General features: G+C 33.8%; 1 protein-coding gene across 3 annotated transcripts in view; it reads right to left on the bottom strand.

The window, feature by feature from the left end:
- The window catches only part of LOC131855595 (neuroglobin-like), a 100,403-nt gene that overhangs the window by 35,215 nt on the left and 44,805 nt on the right, over positions 1–20,383 (bottom strand). For all 3 annotated transcript variants that reach the window (XM_059206878.1, XM_059206877.1, XM_059206879.1), the window contains exon 2: positions 8,377–8,910. In XM_059206878.1, coding sequence (XP_059062861.1) covers positions 8,377–8,573 — 197 coding nt within the window. In that variant the 5' untranslated portion in view covers positions 8,574–8,910. The remainder of the gene's footprint in view (positions 1–8,376; positions 8,911–20,383) is intronic.

Genomic DNA, 20,383 nt, shown 5'->3' with positions numbered 1-20,383 from the left:
CTAAAACTGCAGTGGATTCTATACAAGAACATATATCTGAAGCTGCACTAGCAGACTCCTACCAGATTTGGTTATGCAGGGAGAGAATCGAGCGGTGAAGGTGAGCGTTGACGTATGTAGGCTAGATCCTTAAACCTACATCTAAGTCACAAGTCCCGGGAACTGCTCGGAGTTCCCTCTCTGCCACACGATGGACCCGGCACCCGCGCGGTGAATCCATGGAAGAAGTTCGTCTCTCTGTACTTTTACCACTTCTAAACTAATTTGGATGAAACAGTATTTACAATCTTTTTTCTATATGGTTTGAACACTTTTTTTGTTGGCGGCTAGATTTAAATTTAGGCACGTATTTTGGACTCTAATAAGGTGTCGTAAGGTTGAATGCTAAGATCGTCACACACGCTTACAACTTTTGTCACATCCACTGTACAGTCGTGCGAAGTAACGGAGTGTCTCTAATAATAATAATCTATAATAATCTCAGGAAAATTCACACAGCGCCATCTAGACCCAAGTTAAGCTAGCTAAAGCTTGTGTTATGGGTACTAGATAATTGATACATATACATATTTTTTTTGTAAATACAAACATATTATACATAGAAAACACCCAGACCGATACAAACTATCATACTCATGAATATAAATGTTTGTGCCGTGCGAGGAATCGAACCCGTGATCATCGGTCGTAAAGCGGTGTGCTAGACCGCTAGACCACCGAGGTCGTCTAGTATAGCTAGTATATCTAGTAGAGCTTGTTTTCAGAAAATATTTTTTCAGAAAATGTTTTTTCATTTTTAAAGCCAAATAGATAGGCCACTGGCGACGAAACGACTTTTGACGACGACGAACTTTGGCTGACGAAAGACATTGACGTCACAAGTCCCGGGAACTGCTCCGAGTTTCCCTCTCCGCCACACGATGGATCCGGCACTTGGACGGTGAATCTATGGAATGCTAAGATCTTACACGGATCTGACCTTTGTCACTGTACAGTCGCGCGAAGCAAGAGACCGTCTCTAGTATAGCGTAAACCTAAAATCTAGTATAACATAAAAAAAGCAAACCGCTTATGTTCAGAAAATATTTTTTCACAGTCAATGTCTCTTCATTTTTAAAGCCAAATGGATGGGCGTTTGTTTCTTTGTGGGGCTGCCGCGGCGGGGCCGTAAATAATTAATGATGACCTGCCTTATATTGACGAGCTTCGTAGCGCAGTGGTGGGTATGTTGATTTGGGTAAATGAGGTACCGTATTCGATTGTACAGGCAGAGACTATATATACAGTCTCTACGAAAAATTAAACTGTTTTAAAGACTTCTGGACCTGGTTTAAGTTTGAATACATTAACATGTAGCACAGAAAAATAGTCTTTTTTTTCGGACTACTCTAATGCTGTTGGTCGCAGCTGGCCTTTACAGCTTCAGCGGATGTTAGGGTGCGAGTGCAGATGGCACTCCAAACCCGCGAAAGGACTTATGGAGCGGCCGAAGGCCAACTCCTGCCTGACGGATACGACTTTAGTCTGAGGGCACCACTAGGGGTTCGAACCTCGGCTCAGGCCGTCGTAATATCGATCCCCGTTTGAATTGGACGGGGGATCGATCGGAGGGGAAAATGATCCAATACGCAGAGAAGAATCATATGTAACTTATTAATTTTATTTTATTTATTATTGGAAGATTAACGGTGTCATTTTACATGTTACTTGTCATATTAATTTGTCCGATGCCAATTAATAATCTTCGCCAATAGTATTACTAGAATAAAGTTTTCATTATCCAATTTTAACAAATCAAAGTAATCACGTGACAGTGTTTTAGTTGTAGTGATATAGTACAAGTAAACAAACAAACATTTAATATAGGTTTTAAGGTTAAGAATTTCTATTTTATCTTATTAAGTAGTTGTGCCTTAAAATAGGTTCAGGTGAAAATGTACATACGTAATGTACATTTTGATCGTTTCTGCCAGCTTTTATTTACGGACTCAGTGGTTCAATGGTTTAACACACCGCTTTACGCAGGTCACGGGTTCTATACCTATTGGTCTGGATTTTATATATGTATATATGAAAAAATGTATCTATGTATATATATCAGTTATCTAGTTCCCATTGTACAGGATTTCTTACATTCGGGCCACTGGCTGGTACGACAATTCCTTATTTTTAAATATTTATATTTTATATTTATATGGGTGTTATGGTTTTGTTATTGCTTCTGTTATCTCTTCTATTGCTCTTGCTTTCATATAGTTTGTTACGACATATATTTTTATAATATACTATTATAGTACTTTTACATATTGCACCTTTAATTACCACCATCGTTGGCTGCACCAACTCCAGCGCCCTACACACAGTCCCACACACCCATAACTCTATCTCTGCTTAGTTTTGGACTAAATGGTGCTATGTGCATTGTCCTGAGATAATTTTCACTGGATTTTTTTTTGCTATAGAAGTAAAAGGCGTATAGAATTCTTTGAAATTGAATTGTGAATGTGTGTGTTTGTATATGTATATATGTGTTATTGATATAAGTACAACAAGTGCCTTTTTACCTTGAATTGTAATGACGGTAAATAAAATTAACGACTCAAAGACCATCCAAAGCGTCTTTTCCGTCGTAAGTCAATTTGCTACGTTTACATTATTTTCTCTCATGGCCCTCGAGGAAGAAATAATCAAATAAAGTTTCGTTTTCTTTCGCTTATTACAACAATTATATTTTTGTTTCTATTCTACCGCTTTTGAATCAATCCAGTTTAAACCATACTGCATATTATTAGAGTAGATTTTTGATAATCGTAAGTACATGTATTTAATTATAAATAGAAGCCGACTGGGCAATTTTTTTGTTAACAAACAGAATTGAAATCTATACATATAAATAAAATTGGAGTGTCTGTTTGTAATAATGAAATAACCGTTTTTTACTACATGCATATGAATATAAAGACGGTACATACACCAAAAGAACATTTTTTACAATTTTTGTCTGTCTGTCTGTTTGTTCCGGCTAATCTCTGAAACGGTTCGACCGATTTTGACGAGACTTTTTGTGGCAGGTAGCAGAAGTAATTAGGAGTAACTTAGGCTACTTTCATTTTAGAAAACTAAAGTTAAATTCCACGGCGATGAAGTCGCGGGAACAGCTAGTATTTAATATAAAAATAATAATGATAATTGCTACATTTTTTTGTTCTATCATGATCATCCGCTTCTTCTTTATCGGGTCAACTATAGTATGTAATATTATCTGTGGTTATAGTAATCGACAAAAATCACAAAAGTACAGGTGTCAACGTTATCGTTTGACAAAGATCTAACAATATTAAAAATATATTGCACAGTTTGCCGACGCGCCGGAAACTGGGTCAAGATCATGACATCACTCCACGGAGATAAAACGCTTCCCATTTCCCTTCCCGTAATAAGGGGCCAATAAATGTACGCGTGCCTCGAACTTAACTAATGTCTGATGGAATATAGATATTATATGTTCCACAATAAAGATGAGTTTCATTTAATACGACAGATAAAATACGGACAACTGTCTCAATTATATATGTTGTAGTCCCATTTTTTATATTAATATTGTTCATTTTTATTCTTGTTTCTGAAGTGAATTAGAGGGCACAGAAATAGCTTAGTACCTACTGAGTAATACCAACGCATGTGAAATAGAACTGTAAATAATCTTTATTCAAATAAACTTAATATAAGATTTTTTTAATAAAAAATATTACTTTTTCTACCACTAATTCGGAAAGTAGACTCATCATAAGAAAAACTGGAAAGAAACTTGCGTGTTGGTCTTTTAAATAAATATCTAATAGTAATATTCCTGGACAATTCACAAAGCGCCATCTTGTCCCAAGTTAAGCAGAGCTTGTGTTATGAGTATTATACGAATTATATAAATACATAGATACATTACATACTTGATGGATTGTTAGCGATGGGAACTAATAACTCCTATTGTTAGCAATGTACCATGTTAGGTCGACCTCCACGTGGTTGTCCCTGGAAACTATCGTGATGAATTCTTGGTGAATTTGTCACGATGCGCTAACTGACCTAACCTCATGCTCATCTTATCATCCTCCACTGGTGCCGCGCCAGCGTAAACCGTTAGTGCAGGCGGGTGCACCGTTCCATTATCATATATCGATAATAGCAAATAAACACAAAGAGACCCTACTAAATTAAAAATGCCACCGTGTAGAACTAACTTGCATAAAATTAACTCACACGTCAGCTCCATACAAATATATAATAAAATACCACAGGTAATTCTAGAGATGCCGTTAAATAGATTTAAAAAAGAATTACACCAATGGCTCGTTAAAAATGCTGTTACTCTTTGCGAGAATTGACCTGACATTTAATATTCTTATTTATATTAGGCACATTGATTGAAGTAGAAAAAGTATAATCCATCACATTTAAAATAAGTATTGTTGCTAAGTAACAGTTTGTATGTAACGTGCAACTGCAATCGGAACGAAGTAAATTATATTTACAACTGTATACGTAATCCACTCAATATCTCTATCAATTTATAATGTAATTTAATTGTAAAAGTAATTGTTATGAATTGTAATTTACATGCCCCCTGAATATGAGGTACTATTGTTGCAAATGTAAGCAAATAAATTATCTATCTATCTACACAAAAAAAAAATACAAACAATCAGGTGGGAAGGGGATTGTTCGTATTGCGGACTGATGATCTTATTGCTAACAATGTAACATAGTATGTCAGGTTGATCAACACGCGGTTCCCCCTGGAAACCATCGTGGTAAATGTTAAATTCTTGGTGAATTTGCCACGATAGGCTAACTGACCTGACCTCATGCTCATCTTATCATCTGCCAGTTTAAACTGTTAGCGTAGGTGGGTGCACCATTCTATTATCATACATAAAAAAAATTAAGCAATCATACTATTGGATACAAATGATGGTATGGCGAGGAAACGAATCCATAGACCATTGGAAGTAAGTGTGCTAAACCGTTAGACAACTGTCTATAAATATCCATCAAGCATTTCGACGGTTTGATTGTCTTTCTATTTAAAAAAAAATATTATATACGATAGTCTATGTTCAACGGTAATATTATTAACTTTTAAATTGTCTGAAAATCCTTTAGGTCCCTGTACCCGTTGTAAGCACAGATTATTATATTAGAGCCCGTTAGTTCCTGTCCCCTCTCTCACTTTTATCCCTTACCTTTGAAAGAAACTACATATCGACCTTCAACGTGCACGCATTTTACCTAATTATAATAAAATTAATTATAAACTGAGTGTGAAACTAGTGTGTGAACTGTTAAAGCTAGTGAAATATAACCTGGATATTGGCCCGTGTTAAGGAGCCCAGGAAACCCGATCAGGAGTAAACAGGCATGAGACGCTTCCACATTACAGTATTTTCCCATACACTTTAAATAGATTATCTTGGCTCGTCCATGAGACAGCGAACGACATATGATTATGATACGTCATCCTCAGCCACCCTTGGTTCTCATCCTTTCACTTCATATTTTATTACATCCAGTTTTATGAAAATAATTTTCCACCAAAAAAAAGGTACAATGGAAAAGTACAAGTTACCCACAAAAGTTTAACTTTGTTCCGGACAATGTATATCCCTGATTTTATGTAACTTTGATTGTTTTGTTCAGTTACGATCTTTTTTCATGAGCAAACTTTCGCTCCCAATACGGCTGTTGTTTTACGATATAAAAGATTTCAGTCAATTTAAACTAACTCCACATCTAAATATTAGCATGTCTAATGTTGTTTTAGGCTATATTATAATTAAACAATATTAATAGGAAGCGAAATTTTAATTAACAGAAAATATTCCAGAAACATTTTGCCACGCTCTACCACATTTTGGAATCACGTTCCAGCGATGGCATTTCCGAACCGATATAATATTTAAAATTTCAAGAAAAGAGATATTCGTTACTAAAATACCAGTAACGTACTGTAGGAATTGTTAGTAATGTGGACTAATAACCCCATTGCTAATGCACCATGGCATGCTGATCTCTACGCGGTTCCCCCTGGAAACCACCATGATATTTTCCTGATGACTTTGACACGATGGGCTGACTAATGTGACCTCATCCTATCATTGTCTACTAGTCCCCGCCAGAGTATATTGTTAACGCAAGCGCATGTACCAGTCCATTCAAATAATAAATAATAATAACCCAAAATAATGTACACAGAGTCATCTAGTCCTAAACTAAGCATAACTTGTGTTATGGATACTAGACACTTGATATAAATATATAGAAAATAGCTAGACCAATACAACCCCTCCAATTCAAACGGGGATCGAAATTACGACAGCCTGAGCCTCGGCTCTGAACCGAACTAGCGGTGCCCTCAGACTAAAGTCGTATCCGTCAGGCGGGAGTTGGCCTTCAGCCGCTCCTGTCCTTCCGCGGGTTTGGAGTGCCATCTGCACTTCCCCTATCCGGTGAAGCTGTAAAGGCCAGCTGCGGCCAACAGAATTAGAAATACATATAAGCACCATGATATAATATCAGCATTATATACATGACAAGCTTTTGCCCGCGGCTTCGTTCGCGTTAATTTATCCCCTTAGGGGTGAAATTTATCAAAATCCTTTCTTAGGGGATGCCTACGTCATAACATCTACCTGCATGCTAAATTTCAGCCCAATCCGTCCAGTGGTTTGGGCTGTGAGTTGATAGATCACTATGTCAGTCATCTTTGAGTTATATATATTTAGATTAGAAAAATATAGATTCATTTGACGACCTCGGTGGTCTAGCGGTCCAGTTTACCGCTTTACGACCGATGGTCGCGAGTTCGATTCCTCGCACGGCACAAACATTTGTATTCATAAGTATGATTGTTTGTATCGGTCTGGGTATTTTCTATGTATAATATGTATGTATTTACGAAAAAAAAATATATCTATGTATTAGTATAATGTTTTTATTTAAATGTCAAAAACTTTCTATGTTGATTATCGCAGTTGTCTAGGACCCATAACACAAGCTTTAGCTAGCTTAACTTGGGTCTAGATGGCGCTGTGTGAATTGTCCTGAGATTATTATTATTATTATTTTTCAATTAAATTAGGAATGACGTAGGGACCACCAGGATATCCTATTGCATTTTTGTCAAAAGGAAATATATTAATAAGTGATAGTAACCCAAAGTGACCAGTCTACACAAGCAGCACCCGTTCACGAGTATGAACTTAAGGTATACAATATATCGTCACGAAATTTTCATTTTTTTCGTTTTCCTATAAGAATATGAATCTGTATCGTCATATATACGTTTACAAATACATAAAACACCCAACAGAGCGCTTTGTACCGTGGGCGGGGAATGTTATATCCCCAATGTTGAGAAATAATATATTTTTGTTATAAAGAATACCGCGGAACTGTGTATATACTGTAATTGAAAGAAATACGGAACTTGTTGTACTCGGATTTTATATATACCTCTATCATTTATAATAGAATAGAATAGAAAATAATTTATTCAATTAAACTTACATTGAAGCACTTTTGAATAGTCATCAAATTTTTACAATCTACCGCTCATTCGGTAAGCTGTTTTATTACAAGAAGAACGAGCAAGAAACTTGCGTGTTGCTCTTTTAAATATTTTGTTGTTACTTTACATTTTTAAATTTAAGTGTGTGAATACAAACTACTCACTAGTAACAATGTAGTTACTACCAGTTTGTTTATTTGAAGCCTCACATATGGTAGTGAAATTATTTTTGTATATTATTGTACTGTATTTAATTTTTTTTTTAAAAAAGCGATTTTTCGCTACTTATTTAATTTGGTCGGTCCCGCCATTTTACGATACAGACTCTGTTTCTGTAAAATGCACAGAGTACGCTGTAAACATCTATGACAAACTTTAAAGATAAATTAGACCAAAGACAATATATACTACAATTATGTATATTTTTATAATATAAAAATATATCTAAGTGTCTAGTACCCATAACACAAGCTCTGCTTAGCTTGAGGCTAGGTCCTATATCCTGAGATATTGTTATCAAGATTTATCAACAATCGCATTATATGTATAAACAAAATAAAATAAGATCTTAATAAATGCTATTGTATTCAAATAAAGAATAAATACATTAGGTATTGTTATTTACAACAAGAAAAAAATTTATGCAACCTCTTTGCTACATCGTAATTTATGACTAAAAGAAATATAGAACTCTCATATTTAAATATGTCATTCTTAACTTAAACATTGGCGCGAAAATGCAATTCCCTTTACAATAGAGCAAAATATTTGTTTTTTTTACATCAGAACAAAAGTAAAAACGCAATACTCACTTTATAAACATACAAATGCCAGTCTTCTCCATAGCTCTCGAGATTCCCTTCCACGATGCCAACATGGAATATTTCTGTTTGGCAGTCAACGGCAGCCGAGGATCGGTAGCTGGAGGCGGCCCATCCGCCAAGCTCGGGCCGGGATTGGCGCATCTCTGGCGCTCTGACGCCGCTAGCTTACCCAATTTGCAGCCCATTTTGCACTAAATTTCCATAATTTCACCACAACACTATATTATACATATTTATTATGAATTAACACCGCACCGTCATTTTCGTGCACTTGAAAAACATTTCTATTTTTAAATAGCAATATTTATATCACGTAATCATAGTTAATTATTATTCCATTTATTTATTTATAAGAATTTATTTGTTAAAACTGTTAACTAAATCACTTTGTTACAAATAGTTGTTATATGCACTACGTACATACCGTTAACTGAATCAATAGTGAGTGTGATTTAACACTATTCCACAGTCCTAGTTACATATTTACTATCTTATCTAATCTGCCGACCTTCGTGGTGCTACCTGTAAGAAAAAAAATATTATTAAGTTTGTTTATTCTGTCTGCATATAATAGTAGTTAGTAACAGATATTATATTATCTGTGGTAATAGTTACGATGATAAATGTTGATAAATTCTAATTCAAATTTAAAAATCATTTTCATTGTATTATAATTTTTTCCCTAACATCCATTTCATTATACAGATTCAATTGAGAAGAACTGGCAAGAAACTCAATTGGATTTCTTATTTTTTTAAATTAGATTATTTACAATATTTACTTATATAGGTGTCTATGTTTGCCATTAAATGAAAATCCCATGCATGAACAACTATTGCCATGCGCGCTCGTCATTCAAGTAATCGTTTTAGTGAGTAATAATTTGCCCAGTAAATATGATAAATAATTTTTATATTTTTTTACACATGCGATTGAAATGGCAAACAATCTGACGGTCCAACTAATGGTAAGAGAGAATATGATGATGAACAGCACCACGGATATCACGTTATCATGTGACACCCGTGATAGCACTCATGCGTTGCCATTACAGAGAATTACGATGTCATGCCTCTCATCCTGTAATTTCACTGCTTAATCGCATTACAATCAAAACTCAGCTTGTAATCTGCTGTTTGGTGGTAGAAATAGTCGAGACTGAAGTTCCCACACAGATTACTTATTACAGTATACCTCTGATAAATAAATAAAAATAGTTATTAATGATTTATAATAATGAAACGTCGTGGTCTAGTAAATTATTATACCGATTTAGAACTATAGGTCTTGACTTCAAATCTGGGCTACATCAAAACAGTTTGAGTGCAGTTTGACAGAGTGAATACAATATACTAATTTACTTTTTTAATTTTATATTTATATTATGTATGATGTATGTATATTGTATATGTATTTATATTATGTGTATATGATATATGATATATTACTATTACTATTTATGTCTATATTCATTCCATCTTACGCCATCCACCAGCATCTGTCTTTTCTTCTCTACCCAAAGGTTGTCTGGAAGAAATCGCTTTAGCGATAAGACCGCCTTTTGTACCTAGCCTACCTTTCTGTATACTATGAATATTGTTTTTTTTTTATTTTTTTAAGATGAAATAAAGAGTTATAAATAAAAAAAATGTATATATATATTTTTTTATTGGGGTTTTGGGCTATTGTCAGGTGCTAAGACCTGTAAGACTGTGACCTGTATAGCTCTATTGTGCTCGCCCTTATTCAAAGTTCGCTACTTAAACCCGTCGGGGGACAAAAATCGAAGGATATTCTTAGGAGCGATGGTTTTTATCTTCTCAGGGTATAGTGTATACTTTCCAAAGTGGAATAGTTGTATAGTGGAATTTTCTCTTCTGTTTGGAAAATCTGCAGATTTTAATGAAATATAATTGTATATCCTTACAATTAATATATATGTTCATATAAGTACTAATATTATTATAGACTAGCTGCACTCGCGACTTTGTCTGCGTGGAATTTAACTTATTTTTCTAAAATAAAAGTAGCCTATGTTACTCCTTATTAGATCAGCTACCTGCCAAAAAAATCCCGTCAAAATCGGTCCAGACATTGCAGAAATTAGCTGGAATAAACAGACTGACAAAAATGGTAAAAAATGTTATTTTGGAGTATGTATGTACGTATTTATATTTATATGCATGTAATAAAAAACGGTTATTTCAATGTTACGAACAGACAATCCAATTTTATTTATAGGTATAAATGTATAGATAATAAGTTTAGTATATATACATACTATAGACAGTTATGAAAGCATGACGTGAGTCGTGACTGACGTTGTGTACTTACGTCACTTGGGTAACACTATCCAGCAAACAAACTCAAAGTGGAATGTGTATCTATACAAAATAACTTGGTTTTAACCTATAAGGTTTTAATACTACAGTTATTTTTTATTCTACAAAAAAAAGATCTGAGAAAATGTTTACGACACCGAAGTGACATGAAACGATTGAGAAAAAATATTCAAAATCTTTTGATATTTTCTATTGTTTTATACTTCAGACGTTTTTCATGTTGTGTACTAATTTGGTTTGTATAAATGCGTATTTTGTGTGACATTGTCACGAATACCTTTTAAAAGATAGATAATAAGTAATGTAGGATGACTAGGGTGACAATTCTTTTATCAATTCGTAGCAATAATCGTTATATTTGTTTATGTATATAATTAAAATTGTAAACAAACTGTCGACCCACGTGTTGGTGAGTGGTAATAGTTGCATATGTACGCTCATGTACGCTCTATGCAATCCTACAAATCTTCATGGATTAGGACCATAAGCATAGTGAGCTTCCATTAAGTGTAATTTGAAAGCCCATTAAGTTTTTCTACAGCCGGAGCAACAGCAGAATTCATACTCGCCATTCTTCTTCAAACTACAATTTCAAACTTATTTCTCCGAACATATCACCAGAAATGTATATTAAATAAAAATTTATTATATGTAACGGTCTGCTACCATATTGGAGAAAAATATTATTAAAGCAAAAAAAAAGAACTGGGAGATATTAGTATAATTGTAATACAAGAAGTTGAGTGGCGATCGACATCAAAATATTAAAAATTTAGGTTACATGCTACAACAAACAGTATCATGCGTTGTCTATCTTGAGGACTAAGATATTAAGCCTCCTGGACTTCACTGCCATATCTCACCCAATAATAACAACAAAACACAGCTTACAAATCAAACTGCTTGGCGCCGCAGATAACTTTCTAAAAAGTCTATATTTAATGAATTATCATTGTAGCGAACTATTTGCTTAGTTTTTATATTAATTTTAAATTTTATAATCATATCCTTTAACATATTCTTTTTTGTTACTTTCTACTATATATTGCTGTCATATTAGACGCATTTCATTTATCTCCGTATTTTCCTCATTAAACCTCAGTACCTCTCACTCATCAGACACATTAGATACCTCCACTTAAATAATGGTTATAAGAATTTGTTTCAACATGCTTCAACAACGTAGAATCTTAATCTGAATTGTGAATTCATATTCCTCGACTGCCCATCGAAAAACAAGACTGTCCCGGTCAAAACTGGATGTACGGTCACATCAGTTGTGACGTGACAACTTCAAAAGTGGCAATTGTAATGTAAACTAGGACGTCTGACATTGAGGTTGTCAATTTAAATTTCAGATATTTTTAAGAGTGTTTGTGTGACTTCATTCATTTTAATGTTATTCTGTGACATTGTTGTCTTATTGTTGTTTTATATTGTAGTTCTTAAGCGAATGTGATGAAACATGGTTATATTATTTGTTAAGATTTGAAGTCTTTTGTTGGTTCATATCATACAAATTACTTAAGTTAATTCACGCTACGACTGACATGCTGTAAGCAGAGGATCTGAGAGATTAAAGAGACGTGAGATTAAATATTAACACAATTTTCTTTCCTATGCATGAGAATATATATATATATATATTTTGTCAACTAAATTCTAAATACAGAAATGTTATACTAATTCTTATGGAAGCTTTGAACAAAGTCGTCTGTATGTACATATCTGCCTCACCTCCTCCGATTGATTCCATATCCAATTCAAATTGGGATCGAAATTACGGAGGCCCTGGTCCAAGTTCTAACCCTTAATGGTGCCCTCAGACTAAAGTCGTATCCGTCAGGCAGGAATTGGCCCTCAGCCGCTCCATAACTCCTTATACGGGTATATTTGGAGTACCATCTGTACTCGCCCCCTATCGTTTGGTGAAACTATAAAGGCCATTGAGGAAAGTTCAGCATAGCTCCGGTATGGAGTTTGAGAAATGGCAATATAAAACAACATGGTCAGGAATAGCAACATTTGGTTGTTGATGATATTGAAGTATATAAGCGGCTGTTCCTTCAGCTCCCTTTTCCTCTTTATTTAAAAGAGCAACAACAGTTCTTCTAAATAATCTTCTTCTGATAAGTCTACTTTCAGAATTAGCGGTAGAATTATAAAAAAACGTTATGTGACTATTCAAAAGTACTTATTTGAATAAAGATTATTTCTGAACAATTTAAAATTTTCCACGAATCAAACCTACTAGTTGGTTGTTTTATAATTTAGCACAGACTCTAGTGTATTGAGAGTATTGCTTATATTGTGAAGGATGTACAGTTTTATTTATAGATGAGACCTCAACATTTTCTCACAGTTTGTACTGGCAGGTCTGCTCCCAGGAGGTTAGTCCCAGCTCAGGGTTGCCAACCATAGAGGAATACCGAATACAAAAACTTGAGAGTAGTAGTATGAGACATACTACTACTCTCAAGTTTTTGTATTTGAAAATGAAGTATGACCACTGGCTTAACTAAATAAATAGTAATTTCAATTAATACCGCTTGTAAAGCAAGCTGTTTGGTAACTGTGATTAGAGAGACAGAGGCACTGACACTGACGACATTGTTAAAAACACCTCAGTAAGTACTTTCATATTAAGATAAAAATAAACCATTTTTTTTTAACCTGCATTCCCATTCGTAATATCTATAAAGAGATTTCATTTTTAATTTTGACAACCCTGGTCCCAACCGAAGCAGTGGAATCAGTTATACCACGTTGGATTGTAATAATGTTTTACATTATTGATGTCAAAAGAGGCATTTGGTCCTTTTTAGAAGGAATTCCAAATATGGCGACGTCCCGACTGATGGAAAGTTAGGCACCGTCGGCTATAAATAAACTTGGACAAGAGGTACCATTCTAATAATAACACTGGGCAATTTACACAGACAAACTAAGTAAAGCTAGTATTGTATGTATTGAAACTGCTTGAAATACTAAAATAGATTTGTATACATTGTGTCGAATTAGATGTTATTTTCAGAAGTCTAATTCATTACTTAATAGATTAATATTATTTTCTTTAATTCCACTACCATTAGCTTGTGTTAGACCTCAAATATTTAATGCAGAGACTTGTCCACCGCTACTTGATAGTCGCAGTTTGGTCGCCGAATAGTCGACACTAGGCTTCGAAGCTATATCCGAACTCTATTCAATGCCTGATGATGATTCGTTCAGGGCGAAACACGTGTCGTAATATGGGTGTAGACTCAGTAACGTTCGGAATTTCATCACCAATAGACAAGGTCGTAATGCTCCCAGTAGCCGTGGTCAGGTTTCCGCATTAAATATTCCTGGTCTCACACATGCTAATGGTAGCGGATTTAAACAAATATCCATTAAGTAATAAAATAGAATATTGTTCTTGTAGAAATATATATATCTATAACATTATTCATTTATTTATTTCAACATTTACATAAAGTTGTGTTCTTAGATCATCAAGGCCTCTCAAGGATCATTGAGACTCATGATCTATTATGGTTTCTTCTGTGAATTTGTTTTTGTCTAATTCCATATTTCTAGGGCTTTGTACTCAACAATTTTAGCTCTAATACGGCGTAAACTGAAATATTGCAGTAGTTTGTTAGTTTGATAGGGGCGGGCCACGAGTAATTAAATCTAATCGTACCCATGAGATTAAGTTTTGCCGAAGTCAGGTGTGCGTCGGGTATGCTTCGAAATTAAGGGATAGATATATAGTAATCTATGTTTCTTCTTCTTCTTTAAGTATCTCTCCTATCGGAGTTTGGCCAACATCATCAGTTCAAAAATTACAATTACTATGAGTAATTGTAATTTTTGAACTGATTCTCTAACCAACGAGCATATTATTATGTAATGTTTTATATATTTTGTTATGTTTTGTTTATAATGACTATATTTCACGTATATTTAATTTTTTTTTTCTATGTTACTCTTATTAATAATTTCTTATTTTTTCGTTTAATCCTTACCATTCAGTTAAAATTATATCAAATTATACTCTGAACTATTTACATTATTTTTATTATACACACACCGCACAGACAATCACCAATAATATTGCTCTTTTTATTTTATATTTATTTTAATTATTATTTTCACGTACCCTCAAGTCCTTAAAGCTAAATATCAGTGTTTTGTTCCTTGAACAATGTTCCACGCTGAGTTTCGACCGTTTTGTATTGCTACAGATCACACATAATAACACAATTTTATAAATCTTATATTGTATTCTGTATTGTCTATTCTTATGAACATGTTGTGTGTGATTAGTAACAAATAAATAAACGATATATCTATCCTATCCATCCATCCATCCATCCATCCATCCATCCATCTATCCATCCATCCACCCATCCACCCATCCATACATCCATCCATCTATCTATCTATTGATTTTATATGTGACATTAATCAGTAAAATAGTTGCGACTATATCGGTACCTGTTCTGCTCTCGTTTCATCATACTCGTCTTTCATCTCGCTACTTTACACAAACCACTCCCAATGTGTCGGTTATCACTTATTCAGATATACTAAAATCTGAATATCCTTTAAAGTGAAAAAGTGATAACTAAAAGCAGAATTCCCTCACAGGTCTTTACGAGTCAAACTCAATTCCTAACTGCCGATAGATTTGCCTTATCATAAGTGTACATAGATATAGAAAAAGGATGTTCTCTTTTGAAAGCACTAAGTTCTACAGTATTTATTTGTTAATTTTCTATATAATTAATGTTGTTAACTCAATTTATCCCCTCGCGTGACAATTATACGACGCGACGTTATGGTCTATAAAAGCACTTTGTCCAGATACAGTTTAATGACATTTAACGATAATCCAATAATATGTAGCACATAAATTCTCTTGGTCACACTTAAAATTACGTGCGGCAGATTAAGTGTCTGACTAATTCTTTGGTAATTGAGAATATCTATAACAAGCCAAAACAATCCACGAGATGGTAGGTTCTTCACGCCCTTTCTATGTTGTATGCAAATATTATTAAGACTGCATATCCCTGACTCTTATCCATACAAAACGTAATGCTAGTAAAATTTCTTGCAATAATTAATTAAATTTGATAATATTTTAGAGTTAGGCGTATATCAACGGCTCACACTAGTCGAGTTTTCTTTAAATAACTGAATTTTAAAGTTACGTGTAAAAGAAAGACTGAATTTTCACAAAAACCGGATTTATCTTTAGCTCATTCGCATGTACAATCCAACACTATATTATAAAGAATACGAATAGAATAGAAAATTTATTCAAATAAACTTACATTGAAGCACTTTTGAATAGTCATCACATTTTTTTAATCTACCGCTCGTTCGGAAAGCTGTCTCATTACAAGAAGAACGAGCAAGAAACTTGTGTGTTGCTCTTTTAAATAATTTATTCTTACTTACAATTTAAGTTTAAGTGTGTGAAGAATAACTTTTACTCCGGAAAACTTAAAAGATATTGATGTTATAATGAATTTTCAGGATAATGAAAAAAATATCTTAATATTTATTGTGATAATAGAGTAAGCCGAGCGTTATGAAAATATTTGCGTCAAAATTTCGATTGAAAGTATTGCATCCCGCTTCGATAAAGAAAGTCGCGAGAATTATGTATAAAGTTAAAACGAGTACTTTAGAATACCTACATCAATAGATAGATAGATAGAATGTGCTTTATTTGCATTAATAAAGATAGAAAATAGGTACAATTCCTAAGTAAACTAAACTTCAATTAAATGATAAACCAGGACCTAACGTTACAAGTTATTGTTGTATATTGAATGTTTTTTCTATTTTATTATTTCATTGAATTAGTGCTAATCGGTGGTTTGTATTCACACACTTAAATTGTAAGTAAGAATAAATTGTAAGTAAGAATAAATTATTTAAAAGAGCAACAAACAAGTTTCTTGCTTGTTCTTCTTGTGATGAGACAGCATTCCAAGTGAGCAGTAGATTAAAAAAAAAATGTTATGACTATTCAAAAGTGCTTCAATGTAAGTTTATTTGAATAAATGACTTTCTATTCTATTCTAATGGAGCGATCTATGCTCGGTATCACCCTGCGAGACTGACTGCGGAACACTGACATCAGAAGGCACACTAGAGTTACCGACATCATACAAAGAATCGCGCAGCTAAAGTGGCGTTGGGCTGGTCATCTATGTCGTAGCAAAATCCACAGATGGACATACAGATCCTTATTGTGACGACCTAGGATGGGAAGCAGAAATGTAGGCAGACCAACTGCCAGATGGTCTGAGGACATCAGGAATCAGACAGAACGAAGTGGAGAATTATGCAAGAAGCTTACGTCCAGCAGTGGACTAATATATGCTAAAAGAGAATAGAAGAGAAGACTCTATCTCAATCTCAATCCCCTTCTCCCCTATTAGGTAGTGCTTCAATGTAAGTTTATTTGAATAAATGATTTTCTATTCTATTCTATTTGAAAGCCCTATACAGCTGTTAACATATGCCGTTAAATTTAACGTGGTGACCAACGGTTTCCAGATAAAGGCAACATCCTCGATCCGAAGGTATTTATAAATGATAGGCAGCGACGTATAAACATTGTACCACACGGCGGTGACCTATTTAACACCTACTTGTATACGGCCGCAGTGTCAGGGTCGTGTTTCACACCTCGTTTGGTAGGAGTGGATAATAAAATGCATCGATTTTTTATAAGCCCCTTTCTTATAATATACATTGGAAATATTTATTCCTTATTCACTGCTAACCGATTCACACGACTTCGTCTGTTTTTTTTAAATAAAAGATAGCTTATATCTGTCTACTGTTACTGGGAATATTTATTCTTTATTCACTGCTAGCTGATTCTCACGACTCCGTCTGTTTTTTTTTAAATAAAAGATAGCCTATGTCCATCTACTATTACTGGGAATATTTATTCTTTATTCACTGCTAACCGATTCACACGACTTTCTTTATTCACCGTTAGCCGTTTATCGCGACTTTATCTGCTTTTTGTAATAAAAGATAGTCTATGTCCATCTACTATTACTGGGAATATTTATTCTTTATTCACTGCTAGCTGATTCTCACGACTCCGTCTGTTTTTTTTAAATAAAAGATAGCCTATATCCGTCTACTATTACTGGGAATATTTATTCTTTATTCACCGTTAGCTGTTTCTCGCGACTTTATCTGCTTTTTGTAATAAAAGATAGCCTATGTCCATCTACTATTACTGGGAATATTTATTCTTTATTCACTACTAGTCATTTTTCACCTCTTTATATGCTTTCGTTAATAAAATACACCGGGGTCGTCTCTAGTAGTAGGAATATTTATTCTTTATGCAATACTAGTCGTTTCTCGCGACTATGTCTGCTTTTTTAAATGAAAAGTTCCCTATGTCCGACTGATACTACTGAGAATTTTTATTTTTTAAATACTACTAGCCATTTCACGCCATTTCATCTGCTTTTTAACATAAAAGATAGCCAATTTCCGTCTTTTACTATTGTCTTACTTCTAATATTTATTTTTTATTCTTCTTTTTATAATACATATTGCATATGTCCGTCCTTTTGTTATAATTTGTATTAAAATCGTTTTTTAAGATTTGTATTTTGTATTCAAGATACTTTCAGCGGTTTATACGAGAAAAGTTATAAAATAAATAGATCATCGCACTTTCGCGTTTACACTAATATTAAATACTCCAGATAAATAATTAATACTATATCTATTACTCATAACTTCGTCTGCTTTTTCAAGACAAAAGATAGCTTATGTTGGCCCTTTTTATACATATGAATATAATATATTCACGCCAGATTTCATTCATGCTCAAGAATAGCAATCCGGCTCGAAGGACCAATATTCGGGTTCTGCCGAAACTATAAAAAGATTCTGTAGGTATTAATAAAACAGATAGAACTAATTAAAACTGATTAATGATAAATGTAACACACTCATTTAACACGCGCGGCGTTCTTGATGATGAAATGCGAACTGATTTTTGATGAAATATAATAATAATAATAATAATCTCAGGACAATTCACACAGCGCCATCTAGACCCAAGTTAAGCTAAAATAAAGCTTGTGTATCCGTACTAGATAACTGATACATTTTATCTTTATTTACCGTTAGCAGTTTTTTTTTTGTAAATACATACATATTATATATAGAAAACACCCAGACCGATACAAACAATCATACTCATGAATACAAATATTTGTGCCGTGCGAGGAATCGAACCCGCGACCATCGGTTGTAAAGCGGTGTACTAGACCGCTGGACCACCGAGGTCGTCATATATGAAATGTTAACGTAGCGAAATAAGTACGTAATGTACGGTGTTAGCTCGTACAAACAGACAAATATAATGACCACAGTCCATTGGTGAGAATGGTGGTAACTCCAACAAAAATGTTTTAGTATTTTATATTATAATTTTCAAATTGAGTTCTCGTTCTCGAGTGTTCGGCTTTTGTTTTATTGTATTGTTTCTCCGTACATTATTTTGTATTGAACTTGTTATTAAATCTATACATATGAATAAAATTTGAGTGTCTGTTTGTAATATTGAAATAACGGTTTTTTACTACGTGCATATGAATATAAATACAGTACATATACCAAAATAACATTTTTACAAATTTTGTCTGTCTGTCTGTTTGTTCCGACTTTAATCTCTGGTTACCGATATGACGGGACTTTTTTTGGCAGGTAGCTGATGTAATAAGGAGTAACTTACGCTACTTTTATTTTATAAAAATAAAGTTAATAAAAGAAAATTACGCGGACGAAGTCGCGAGTACAGCTAGTATAAAATATAATTAGGAATTAGATGAACACATACAATTTAGTATTAGAAGTCTTCGGTGCTCTAGCAATTTAGTACACAGTCTTATTTCCGATGATCGCAGATTCGATTCTTTGTATGGTATAAACATTTCTATTTATAAGTATGATTGCTCAGTTTAGTACAAAGCTTTATTTCCAGTGGTCGCGGGTTCGATTCCCCGCCTCTCGCACGGTACAAACATTTATATGAGTGATTGTTTGCATCGTCTGGGTGTTTTCTATGTATATAATGTATGTATTAAAAAAAAAGAATAAGTACATCTATTACCCATAACACAAGCTCTACTTAATAGCAATCCGGCTCTATGGAAATATTCGGGTTATTACTATTATTTCTCACATTGGTATGAATTACACAGGGTGCTTATTTATTTCTAAATTTACAAAAATACATTGGACCCTGCGGCGTTCTAAGCAAACCAGTTTTGATGAGCTAATAATAATAATAATAGATGGCTTCACACAGCGCCAATGGCCTGGGTTATTACTATTATTTGTCACATTGGTATGAATTACACAGGGTGCTTATTTATTTTTTGTAAATTTACAAAAATATATATAGACCCTGCACCGATACAAACAATCATACTCATGAAAGAATACTAGATGGCTCTATGTGAAATGGTTGTAAAGTTATTACTATTACTTGTCATATTGGTATAAATTACACAGGGTGCTTATTTATTTCTATATGATTTAAAAAAATACATTAGACCCTGCACTAGCAAAATAGTATAGAGCTCCACAAAAGAATACTAGATGAC

This window comes from Achroia grisella, unplaced genomic scaffold (assembly GCF_030625045.1).
Source record: "Achroia grisella isolate CSIRO2021 unplaced genomic scaffold, CSIRO_AGI_Agris_v1 utg146, whole genome shotgun sequence".
NCBI lineage: Eukaryota > Metazoa > Arthropoda > Insecta > Lepidoptera > Pyralidae > Achroia > Achroia grisella.
This window is presented reverse-complemented; position numbering and strand designations above follow the sequence as displayed.